Here is a 13980-nt window from a genome sequence, read left to right on the forward strand (position 1 = left end):
AAATTCATTTTTTCCCATATAGTTAATTTTTTTATTTCAAAACATCTGTTACTTTCTGGATAGCCCTCATATAATTCGACGTTACATCAGTTTCTGATGATACAAGTTTTGAGGAACTTGGGTCTTTCATCACGCCATTCCTTTTTCACTATTGAAAATATTCTTCAATGAAGACGTTTTATACTGGTATATTTAGTACAAATAAAATGAACGTATACATATTTGGTAGTGCTGATTTAGGAAACTTGCTGAAAGTGTAAACTCATTCACTCGCTACGCTTTCAAAATTCAGTTCACACATTTCACTGAGAGTGAATTTACATTTACAGAATTCTTCATAAAAATCACAAAGATTAAAATTTTTCAAAAATCCTAAAAAAGGTAAGACTCTTACTGGATTTCCATTCATGAGTAAGTTTCACTAGATGCAAATGCTTAAGAATATTACCATCACTGAAATCAATTTCTTTTTCGATATACTTCAAAAACACTCCATAAAAATCGCTTCTCTGTGCCTCATGTAAAAGTTTTTCAAATAGCAGTTTTGTTTCCGTACCTATTAAATTATCTATAATTCTGTTAAAAATTATTTCCCTTCATTTACTCATAGTTTCAGATGTTTCGTTGCTGCTAAGTGAGTTTCCTCTAATTTCAGATTTATTGTGTGAAACAATTGAAACACATTACAAAAAAAGTGGATCTTAAAATATTTCCTTTTGTAGACAAATCACCTTGAAAAAATCTTTTTAAGATAAACTGTGTACTCAACACTTTTTAAATATCTTGAACATGCATGAAAATTACTAAGTCTATCTACTGCTTTGCCCAAAGGCTGGAAGTACATGACGTTGCTGAACGAGCTTGCACAGCTGGACAGTAATATGGAGTGTTCCCAATCTTCTCCCTCATGGCGGCTTGAACTCTGCTAGGGTCAGTTTCAAGGTTCCTGTATGTCGAGAGGAATGGCAGCCCTTTCTTCCTCGAGAGGTGAAACCGGAGAAGGTATAGTCCGATCCACGAACGATGGCGGTTCGCGCAGGTCGAGAAACGGACTGCGATTGCACTGTTGCCGGTTCCAAGCGACAGTTCGGCACGCGCATATATGTGTTTTGCAATTCATATAAACGCGTATCATGCAAATTGTGTGTCTCACTTTCTTGTGTAGAATTTGTCGCTTACCACCATCATCAGCCACGACAGCTTGCAATAAATGGAATAAAAATTCACTAAATAACTTGCTACGATCACGTTTAATGCTTGCATTGGGTACGACATTCAGAGCAGAGCGCTCAGAACACTACTGAACGGTGATTGGCTGCCGGAGAATGCATTATGTAGGTGCGCAGAACAAGCCTAAACTCGCCCGCCATAGTTTGTGACTATAGCGAGTACATAGACAAAGGTTGCGTTCGGGGGCGTCCCGACCACACCACACCACCCCCTCCAAATTACGTAACGAAGCTACACACGACCTAGCTGCCGTGTAGAAAGATATTTTGATTTGCAATAAGACGGCGAAAAATGGTTACGCACTATCGATAGTCAACAAATCCATAGATAAATTTAAACTAGCCAAAACCAGTTACTGTATTTTCTTGGTCGTTCTGTAGCTCAGTTGTAGTTTTGTTAATTAGTTCCGTTCTTACTTGCAGTTGAATTTAATGTAAGTGCTGCAGTTTATTGCTTTTGTGCTGTGGTGATAGTTTCTAATTATAGTTTCTAATTATCGATAAGTTTGTAACAAGAAAGAAGATGAAAACCGCTTTTGAATAGTCCGCTAGCGTTATGGTAAGTTAAAGTATGTGCGCACTACTGTAACAGCCTAATTACCAATCTACAGTAGTTTAATGTTAGCACTTGAGTCGTTATTTGTGCCTAGTCCACTTTCGAAATCACTGACCTACCCGTTCTGCTGTTACTGGTTCTGTATTGAAACACAGCACTCCCCGCGTCCTTGCATACTAGCGGGTCCGCCTCTCATGACATCAAGTAGTCTGTTCTGCATTACTTAGGGGTGCTCTGATACTTTAGATCAGATTGTGTACACTGACAAGGGAACCTCCCCATCGCACCCCCCTCAGATTTAGTTATAAGTTGGCACAGTGGATAGGCCTTGAAAAACGGAACACAGATCAATCGAGAAAACAGGAAGAAGTTGTGTGGAACAATGAAAAAAATAAGCAAAATATACAAACTGAGTAGCCCATGCGCAAGATAGGCAATATTAAGGATAATCTCAGCCCAGGAACGCCGTGGTGCCGTGGTTAGCGTGAGCACCTGCGGACCGAGAGGTCCTTGGTTCAAGTCTTCCCTCGAGTGACAACTTTATTTATTTTCGCAAAGTTATGATCTGTCCGTTCATTCACTTACGTCTCTGTTCACTGTAATAAGTTTAGTATCTGTGTTTTGCGACCGCACCGGAAAACCGTGCGATTAGTAGACGAAAGGACGTGCCTCTCCAATGGGAACCGAAAACATTTGATCGCAAGGTCATAGGTCAACCGATTCCTCCACAGGAAAACACGTCTGATATATTCTATACGACACTGGTGACGGCATGTGCGTCACATGACAGGAATATGTTGTCGAATGGCGAATGGGTAAAAAGATTCTTCTACCTTGCCCGATTTAGGATTTCTTGTGGATGTGATAATCACTCCTAAAAAAGTGATGAAAACATAATGGACGGACAGATAATAATTGTCTGAAAATAAAAAAATTAAAATTTTTCACTAAAGGGCAGACTTTAACCAAGGACCGCTGGTTTCACAGCTGCTCACGCTAAGCACGAGGCCACGGCTCTCCTGAGCTCACGTTATCCTTGATGTTGCCTATCTTACGCATGGACTACTCAGTTTGTATATTTTGCTTATTTTTTCATAGTTCCACACAACTTCTTCCTGTTTTCTCGGTTGACCTGTGTTCAGTTTTTCAAGGCCTATCCACTGTGCAACTTATAACTAAATCTGAGGGGGGTGCGATGGGGAGGTTCCCTTGTGAGGTGACAAAGTCATCGGGTAGCGATATGCACGCTACAGATGGCGGTAGCATCACGTAACAAGATATAAAACGGCCGTGCACCGGTGGAGTTGTCATTTGTACTGAGGTGACTCTTGTGAAAAGGTTTCCGATGTAGTTAGAGCCGCACGATTGGAATTAACTGACTTTGAATGTGGAATGCTGGTTTGAGCTAGTCGCATGGTGCATCCCATTTCGGAAATCGTTAGGGAATTCAATATTCCCAGATCCACAGTGTCAAGAGTGTGCCGACAATACAATATTTCAGACATTACCTCTCATCATGCACAACGCAGTGGCCGAAGGCCTTCACTTAACGACGGAGAGCAGCGGCATTTTAATAGAGTTTTCAGTGCTAACAGACAAGCAACGCTCCATGAAATAACCGCAGAATTCAATGAGAGACCTACGACGAACATATCTGGTAGGACAGTGCGGCGAAATTTGGCGTTAATGAGCTATAGCAGCAGATGACCGACCCGAATCGGAGTACGGCATTGCATGCAGTGCCTCTTATGTCCATATCGTTTGGCCCCTAGACGACTGGAAACAGTGGCCTGGTCAGATGAGTACAGATTTCAGCTGGTAAGAGCTGCTGATAGGGTTCGAGTGTGGCGCAGACCCCACGAAGCCATGAGCCCTAGTTGTCAATAAAACCCTGTGGAAGGTGGTGTGGGCTATGCCTGCATGGAATTGACTGGGTCCTTCTAGTCCAAATGAACCAATCATTGACTAGAAACGGCTATGTTTGGCTGCTAGGAAACCATCTGCAGCCATTCGTGGACTTCATGTTCCCAAATAAAGATGGAATTTCTATAGATAACAATGCGTCATGTCACCAGGCCGCAGTTGTTCGCAATTGGTTTGAAGAACATTGTATAGAATTCAAGCGAATTACGTGGTCACCGATCACACATTTGTAGGACATCATCGAGAGGTCAGTTCGTGCACAAAATCCTGCACGCGCAACACTTTCGCAGTTATGGCAGCATGACTCAGTATTTCAGCAGGAGACTTCCAGCGACTTGATGCCATGGTAAGTTGCTGCACTACGCAGGCCAAAAAGGGATTCGACACGACACTAGGCGATATCCCATTACTTTTGTCACTTCAGCACACGTCTTTTCTGAGTAGTAGTCGCGAGGAGCCGTTCAAATACTGTATGAAGTTGAGTATGGCACTTCTGAACCCTTGGATTCCATATTCACGTGAGTCATAGGATCGCGACAAACGGAAAAATCGCAGAGCGATAAACCTCAGTCTCTGCGGGGCCCGAGCCTACCGCTGACGAATTATGACAAGTATTCTCTAAGGCGCTGCAGTCATGGACTGTGCGGCTGGTCTCGGCGGAGGTTCGGGTCCTCCCTCGGGCATAGATGTGTGTGTTTGTCCTTGGGATAATTTAGGTTAAGTAGTGTGTAAGCTTACGGACTGATGACCTTAGCAGTTAAGTCCCATAAGATTTCACACACATTTGAACATTTTTTTGACAGGTATTCCTGCTCTCTATATTAGACATAACACGATTTTCTCACAAACAACCAATACTGAAACGTCATTTCTAAATAAACTGCTGAGCAGTTTTTCTTTATGTATAGAACGTATATGGCGTTACTACCGTCTGCTTTGTGTAGCTGTGCTAAAATGGTAATCATTTGCACCACCAAACATGTGGTGCACTTCACGCCAGTTTGCTATTTGCTGCATGTCACCTTCATATTGTTGCAATTTCTATGGCCAGTAGTGTTACAGCACAAAGGAGACGTCAAGTTTAGTGTCGCCATTCAAGGGATTCATTATCATCAGTGTTGCCATATTCCTTGACTTCATGAGTGCAGAGACGTTAACGATTGAACCAAAACGCTGGCGAGCAACCTCTTGATAGGAACTGTATGCCTAGTAGGCCAAACACTGGCAATGCGCATTTCTTGCGTCTCTAGAATTCGAGCCAGTTAACTCCAGGTTCAGCGTAACAACACCAACATGCAGTCGCGGAGGCCGAGCGGTTCTAGGCGCTTCAGTCCGAACCGCGCGACTACTATTGTCAGTTGTATCATCCTGCTTCGGGCATGGATGTGTGTGATGTCCTTAGGTTTAAGTAGTTCTAAGTTCTAGGGGACTGATGACCTCAGCTGTTAAGTCCCATAGTGCTCAGAGCAGTAAACAGCGTCGGCTACGTAGGCAGGCAGTTAGTCACATTTACTCGAATTATACTGCTCTTACCTTCTTTACTGTTTGTTACAGTCGCTGCAATGGAGGCAACGCTGGGACGCGGATAACATTCAGTCGTGGGAGCCACCGGAGGTGCTGAAAAAATACTACCCGTCTGGGATATCGGGTTTCGACAAGGATGGAGCTCCAGGTGAAAACACATTCTCTTCCCCGTGTTTGTCGAAACTGGCGAGGATTGAAATGCTCAGATTCATTTAAAAAGCTATCATGATTTTCTCCCATTTAGAAATACATCGTAATATTTTAGTGTAACCTTTTACGACGTTAATACCTTCACATATCCCAACGAGTTCATGAATCATTGTCAACATCACTACGGTTTCGATTGACTTTCACTGTTTCCTGTTTGTATTTCTTTTGTCATTTCGCTGACAAGGTACTATGACATGATAAAGGGATTATATACACTGCCAGAAAGGAGTTAGTACTCCCTTTTAGAGTTTTCCAATTTACTCAAGATTTATTGTTGCAACAATGCAGATGGAGTGCATGAAATGGTTACAGTTACAGATCAACAGCACAAGCGGTTCTGAGGAACCGGGTATCGACCCATGCTGAAACACCCATAGTGGTACGTAATGTAACCACCAGAGGCGGCAATGCAGGCGCTGACTGTGCCACCCAGTCGGTCGTACAGATGGCGAATACTCTCCTGCTCAACCTGTTAACGTAGTTCTGTAAAAATGTTAGTTGACAAGTTCCACAAGTCACTTATTGTCCCACCATACCCTACACGAGCTCAACTGGGCTCCCGTTGGCCAGGGAAGTTGCTGCACATCTTGCAGAGCGTTGAGTTTCAAGGACAGTGTGTAGGCGAGCATTATCCTGTAGCAACAACACATCACCTTCCTGTTGCAATAGTGGAAAAGAACTAGTCTAACAACAAAGTACCGAGCGCTGGTTAGCGTCCCCTCCAGAAACAGCAAACATGAACGAGATTTGTAGCTTATCGTACCCCAGACCATAAGGCCAGTTTGTCTTAGGAGAAAACACTCTGTGTCGTACGCACAAACGACCATCGCTTGCGTGCAGGCAGAATCTGCTGTCATCGCTGAAGACCACGTCGGGCCATTCCATCTTCCAGGTGATCCTCTGATGGCACCTGTTGCGCCATGAATGACACTGCTGTGCGTGAGTGGAAGACAGGTTAGAGGTGTGCGTGCCCATAGTCCAACTGCTAATAACCGGTTCGCATTAGCTTGTGTTGACGTGTGCAGGCTGACAGTGCTCTTATTTGTGCCATAGCAACTGTACGATCTGCCATTCTGCCCTTACAGTACGACGATCCTGATGGACTTCTGTGCGGCATGGACGCCCAAAACCTCGTCACGTGTCCAATGATACCAGCATCGATGCACAACTGAGGCATTACGTACAACCCGTGTGTCATTTCTCTGAAAGAACCATCCCACAACTCGGAAGGCCACAATTTGACCGCTTTCAAACTCGGTCTGTCGGATGTAGGAAGCACGAGTGCGTCTCCGTGGCATTGTTACGCACAACATTGAGTCTTCTGGCTATGAGCATTCCCTATTAAAGGGTAGACACAATTGAGGCCCTGGTAACTATGCCACTGCACTGTCTGTTGGCAGAATACGCTGAAACCATTATCGGTACCTATTCCTTTCTTTCGCGTACATCATAGTCCCGCAGCGATCGCAGGGTCGGCGTGGTTACAACGGATTTGCCAATATTAGTGTTAGGGATGGCCGGATGCCCTTCCTACCGCCACCCCGTACCCCCCCAGGACGGAATCAGTGTACCTCAACTGTCTGTGTCTAGTATAAATCGTCAAATAGTGCGGACGTGAGTCAAATGTCTACAACGCGTGTAACTGAGGCGGAACGTGGGGACCAGCCCGGTATTCACCTAGCGAGACGTGGAAAACCGTCTAAAAACCACCTCCAGGCTGGCCGGCACACCGGCCCACGTCGTTAATCGGCCTGGCGTATTCGATCCGGGGCTAGCGCGCCTACCCGCGTCCGCGCGTTAGCGCGCTTGGCTACCCTGGTATGTCATTATCAGTACATCTACTATCAACCAAATGGCATATGCCGTGATCGTATCAAAATCGACGTCCTTTCCAGGTGCACTATTTTTTTCCCAGCAGTGTGTACATGGGCACAGCACATACGAGAGCTACGAAGTTTTCTTTCACAGAATTACTAAATGGCACTGCTGAGATGCAGCATTAATACTCTTTTGCAACGTGTCATTTTTTAGTGTTTAAAGTATGGGAACCCTGAAATTGGCCCAGTAATCTGCTTATGGGTGTGATGCATATTTGTGATTTTGTTTGTGTTACGAGGATGGTTGAGAGATATCATATAGTGATGATACCAAGAATATGAAAGCATTGTCCATAAATCTTTCGGTTCGTGATTGCTAATGATTCAGAAGTTGATAATTTTCGCCAAGGCGGTGTTTTCCGTGCAAGGGAGTGCTTTATACTTAATTTGAACAGGCCCTTTTGCACTGATACAACAGAGCTGCCAGAGAAACGATCCTAACCGCGAGAGGAAGACAGCGCTAGTCAATGTATTTTGAACTTTGCAACCTGTCCGAAACTGTGCGAATAAGCAGTGATAGATTTCTTCGAAAAGCAGAGCCTTTGATGCAGTCGGCCATTTTCTCCGAAACTCTACGTGTTACATTACTCCTACAGCAACAGCTCTGTCTCATTTGTCTTCGACTTGTTCTGCAGGCTAGACGTACTTCCGTGGTTGCTACAGTCTGTTTCCCGACAACATGGTTTAGGTTCTATGTGGAGATAGTTTGACTGAATTTTGAAGGCACCAGGCTGTAGATGTGATGCTACCAGTTAGTTGGAAAAACTACACGTAGTCTTATTGCCAGCTAGTTGCGACAATATATCCATCTCAAATTACCATGAACTCTTGTAATTATGATCACAGCCGTACAACCGACGTCTCCACGCCACCGCTAAGGTAATTATGCCATATTTGTTTTTATCCGTAAAAGTAACTGCTGTTGCAAAATTCGTTGTTATTTTTCCAGCTAATGTCCTACCTTTGTGTCTCACTTCTTTCCACTCGGACGATTTGTACCTTTCGTCTGGTGCCACTTCACTTGATTTGTTCTTGACCGTAGTTCCCGATTTTCATTCTTGAGAGTGGTGATTTTACTTCCTAAAATGTTGACTAAGAATTGTAGACCTGAAACTCTTTCTCTTAAATTTGTTATTTCGACGTTAGAATTCTCGCAAACTCCCTTTTTTAGCACATAACTGTAACTTTTTCTCGTATTAGAGTTACACACTTCTACACTCGCGGCCATCTTGTAATCTCCAGGTGACCTGTAATCTGAACACAGTTCAACACAGTCATCAACTGGCTTGGATGTCCTTTAAAAATCTTAAAAAGATGACAATGTCAATCAGACAGAAAAGACAAGACATCCATTTAAGGTGTCGAAGCAGATCGTCCATCATACCTTCAAAGGTGGCTAGGAGCATTACACAGTCCAAATGGCATAACATTAAACTCTTTGAAATCATCAGGAGCTATGAAAACAGTCTCTTCTTGGTCAGCCTTGCCAACACTGATTTGCCAGCAGCCTGTCTTGCATATCCATAGTTGAGAAACACTTTGCTCCTTTCAAGCAATATGTAGTGTCAGTCAATTTGCAACAACAAAATTTCTTCATGAGTTTCTTTAGTCATTAGTGGTCAATGTGAAAATGTCATGTGCCATCCTTCATCTTAACAAGAACCACAGGAGGGGACCAAGGAGACTCTGAATGTTCAGTGATGGGATCTTGCAGCATCTTCTCCATTTTCACTGGATTATCCGCCATTCAAGAGGTGACACTCTGTACAAGTACTGGCTATTTGGTGGATGATCCCCATAGTTGATATGTTTTACTATGGACCACTTGGTCTGTCTTTTCTCCACTCCTCTTTTCAAAGCATCCAAAAATTGGTGCAGAACAGCTATCACTCACTGACATTGTTCTTCAGTCAGACCAGATCCTATTGGAAGTTTGATAGTAGCTTTCTCCTAGCACTGGCTGCTGTGGTGGTAGAGCATGACTGTTCATTGATGACATTAAGCTGCCCTTGTTCAGCCGTCCCTATACACGTACCTTTAGAGATGAGTTGTGGCTGCTCATGATAATTAGTAGGCCTAATCCAAAGTTCTCCTCGAACATCTACAATATTTATGATCATCACTGGCATGTATATTTATATTGTGAGCCTTAGTAGCTTTTTGCACTCTACATAAGCTTAACAGTTTCACAGAGTATCTTAACTAATGACTGAAGCTCATCTCATTGATGATGGCACTATAATAATGTCTTTAGTGGCAAACTATGCAGACCAGTCTTTGTTATGCGTGCTTGTTGGAATAGCTTTGTTAATCTGGAGATCTGATCTTCCATACCCTACGATCAACTGTAGTGCAGCAAGAAGTTCCATCTGAGAATAACATCATGACTACATTCTGTTAACATGACAAATATGAAGGGCTGTCTGTGTCCTGTCATTGATAGTTATTCTTGCAATATGTGTTCCTGTCAGCTGAATGTATTTTCCATTTGCAACCTTCAGCACAGTGACTTTTGTATCATGGAACATAGTCTTCTTTTGCTGTTCATAAGCATTCAACATTACAGAAAAAGAAGCCCCTAAATTGACTAGTGCCTGGATGAGATGGCCATTGATTATGATGTCAGTGGCATTTTCTGATATCTTGGTGGCTGACATCCATGGAGGATTTTCATCTATGGCAGCCTCACCTCCATAGATGATAAACTCATTTAGTTTTCCTGAACTTGGTGGCTAGGCGAGTGACTGGTACCTCTCTACAGTGAGGGTGAATGGCTACAGCATTTTGAGGAACGACCTCTTACAGGATACGACATTCTGCAAGTTGACTACAATTATCTGCAGTCAACTGATGAGAACAGGACTGTTGTGGTGGTTGACTCCTTGTGGCTTAGCAGTCATTTTGTTCTCTATTACCTCCTGATGCACAGGGTTGACATTCATGGCTGCTACCTTGTATGTACTTGGTCTGACAGTCCTAGCAGTCATAAAATGCTGTCTCTGTTCTCTTATAACCTGGCATATGAGAGAAACAAGGTGGTCATGGTTTTCCACAAGTTCCATAGGGACCACATTCTGGAGAAAATCATACCTCTATCATCTGACTCTTTTTATGTAGCACTTCCTTGATGTTCTGGCACCACTTTACGAAGTCTTCCTTTGTTGCGACATCATTTACCAGGAGACCCTGGTACACATATTCTGTGACTCCTTTCATCAAATGTGAAATTTTGTCTGCTTTTGTCACATTCAGGTTCACATTGTTGCAAAGGGCCAAAATAGTCTGTATGTACGAGTGTTTTTTTTTTTTTCATCATGGTGTTGGGCCCTACTCTCAATTGTTCTTCTGCTAAGTGTACTTGTGCTGTTCTTGAACTATTGTGGGCTGTGTCATTCAAGAAATAGCATACATCTGCCACATACATCATGCTATCCCACCTGTTGTATTTGGCAACTTGTTTGAAACCTTTCAGCCATTTGATTGGTTCCTGACCAGCATCTCCTGATAACACTGACAGATGCCTGGTGTGCTGCTGACATACTACTGGCTTAGATTCCATGGTTCTCTTGAATATCCAGACCTTTGGAACTGTGTACTGCTTGTATCCCCATTCTTGTCCATGTAGACAGCAGCTATTACATTGCCTAATTGGAGGCATGATGATGTAGTTGTTTTAAAATATCCATTGTTGCCACCAAATACTGTCACACTGAAACCACAGTCAAGTCCAGATCCAAAGGCAGGATCATCTGTGAAGCACAACACTTGGGGCTAAACGTACATTTGTAGCTGACACTATTGTACGGATGGAAAATAACTGAACTCCTGGATGGAGAGTTCAGCTATTTATACAGTCATCGATTATTCCAGAATGCTTGTGTTTATGCAAACATCAAATAGTCCAGATTGCAGAAACAGTACAAAGATAGATATTTAAAGAACATTCTAGAATAGATTATTCCAGAATGCGTGTGTTTATGCAAACATCAAATAGTCCAGAATGCAGAAACTGTACAAAGATCAGATATTTAAAGAACATTCTAGAATAGATAAATGTTAAATAACAAGTAACTGTGGATGGCAAGATTTGAACTGTGACCCACAGTGTGCTCACCAGCAGTGCTAACCCCTATGCCACTTTGTGAACACCACAGTTTGGCAATATATCACCATATTTGGACTCAGGGATGAAAATTCCAGGCAACATCAATACTGCCATTAAAGTTTTTAACATTTCAGTGCACAGATCACTGATAACAATCTTTGAAATAAATTAAAGTTGGGTTCATGTGCCAAGGATGTGGTTGGAATGAAATTGAAAAGTTAAATGTGTCATCATCATATGGGTCCAGCACTTGGCACCAAATGTTTTGTTCAGTTCAGCCTGGAATTTACCACAGCTGCTCAGTGTCTCTTCATTGTTCTTGAACCATTGATGGTATAGGATGTCATTGGGTATAGAACGCGATCACCTCTCATTGCACAGCCTGTAATTTGGGTAGCAGCTGGTACATTTCTGATGTGTTAACACCAGTGACTGTGCCTTATATTCAGCATCTCTGTGATGTTACCATTCGGTAAAGTAACACAAAACCACATTTCTTTTGCTGTCCTAACCTACTTCTGTATTAACACCCTTCAACTGTTGCCTTGGATAGCATATTCTCCCAATTGCTCACCCACTGAAAACATCTGGTCACAGTTGCCAAGAGAGTTGCGTGCCACCAATCACCAATCACTAGAACTGGTGAACCCTGACACACAGTTGAAGCAGCACATACTTACATACCGATAGCTGTGCTGTCATCCAAGCTGTGTTCTGTTCGACACCCAGCGGGGTTAGAGCAGTTGTTGCTGCCAGAGAAGGCAGTTCTCTGACCTAAATTTCACACCCTTTATACCTGAAAATTACCTACCAGTACAAATGTAATCATATATTCTTCTTACTGCACTATACACGCATAGTCAATAAAATTTTATTATTTTCTATCCTTGCCAGAGTTGCAATTTTAATGGCCAGCACTGTAGTAGATAAAGACAACACAGAAGAGAAGTTGCTTTTCTTAAAATAGCTAATTTTATATTAATAACATAACTGTAATAGAGTAATCCAAAACAAACTCTCTCAGAAACACACTAACAATGTAAATATATTGGCACTAGGTGTATGTGGTTGTCAGTACACTTCATGAAAGTAACCTGCAGTTGCTGATTCTGCCCATGAATGTGTAATTTGATTTGTTCCATATCCATAAAAGCTCTGCTTCATTATGTGACTTACAGAGCATAATGTGCACATGAATGTATGCTGTAACAGGAGACCATAATAGCAATCACTCCTCTGACAGTTTCCCCAGACGATGATGGTATCATCAAAATACAGGCCTTCAATTCAGATATATCATGGCAATAACATTGAGAATATTTATACAACGATATCATAGGACATCTTTGCCTCTTACCTTCATTTGTTGATACCAGTACTTATTTTGACCATTCAAGTCAATGACATGTTATTATTGAGGTTCCTCTGTAACAGTCTTTCAACATCTTTATTACATTGTAAGTCAAATCACCCTCCCACCCAAAAAAATAAAAAAAGAACAGAAAGCTTCAATAGAATCAAAGTAGGTGATGTGACTTTAGTTTGGGGGTTCTGTGTTCTAAAATTTGTTGTCCTGTTTGTTTATGGGCACTAATTCCTGAGTCACATTTCTTCTTCCAGCAAGTGGTTCAGCTATTATGTAAGTTTTTAATTCTTGCATCTCACTGCTAGTGTGAGGATGTAGAATCACTGGCTCTAACCCCCTGTTCTCAATAATATTGCTGCCCTAGTGGAGCAAGAACAACTGTATCTTTGCCAGACCAGTTCTCCGAAGTCTGTCCTCTATGCTACACACATTGTGTATATGCTGCGAGAATAAAAGCATTCTTAGTAAGCAATTGGATTGGGAGTCATTATTTATCATTATAATTACCATGCCCACTCCCCACTACCAACAATAGTTCGTCACTTCCCATTACTCACTTTGTTCGAACCACAGATACGTAATAGGAAGTAATCTCCCCTGTAATATCATTTTGCCATATATTTGATGTTCTTCATTGTTTTGCCATTTCATTTGCTTCAGCTTCTTGTGTAGCTGCTTTTCCACTCACTTATCTATACATAATGTCTGCTTGTGTCTGTGTATGTGTGGTTAGATATGGGTGTGTGTGCGAGTGTATACCTGTCCTTTTTTCCCCCTAAGGTAAGTCTTTCCGCTCCCGGGATTGGAATGACTCCTTACCCTCTCCCTTAAAACCCACATCCTTTCGTCTTTCCCTCTCCTTCCCTCTTTCCTGATGAAGCAATCGTTGGTTGCGAAAGCTAGAATTTTGTGTGTATGATTGTGTTTGTTTGTGTGTCTATCGACCTGCCAGCGCTTTTGTATGGTAAGTCACATCATCTTTGTTTTTAGACATACATAAAGTAATGTACAAGTAATGAATATGTTGTAACAATTGAAAATTTTTCATGAAAAGTAGGAAATCCAGGTTCACATCCCATTATGAGGCAAATTTTCAACTGTCACGACATATTCATTACATTGTATATTTAACAACTCTGACTGGTTTTCACTTGTATCACTGCATATCTTTGCATCTTCATTAGTATCAT

General features: G+C 42.3%; 1 protein-coding gene across 1 annotated transcript in view; it reads left to right on the forward strand.

Annotated features, from left to right (window-relative positions):
* Nucleotides 1–13980, forward strand: part of LOC124617679 (SEC14-like protein 2) — a 264785-nt gene that overhangs the window by 210470 nt on the left and 40335 nt on the right. Inside the window, exon 4 of the mRNA XM_047145285.1 lies at nucleotides 5263–5380. Coding sequence (XP_047001241.1) covers nucleotides 5263–5380 — 118 coding nt within the window. The remainder of the gene's footprint in view (nucleotides 1–5262; nucleotides 5381–13980) is intronic.

The sequence above is a fragment of the Schistocerca americana genome, chromosome 1, assembly GCF_021461395.2.
Source record: "Schistocerca americana isolate TAMUIC-IGC-003095 chromosome 1, iqSchAmer2.1, whole genome shotgun sequence".
NCBI lineage: Eukaryota > Metazoa > Arthropoda > Insecta > Orthoptera > Acrididae > Schistocerca > Schistocerca americana.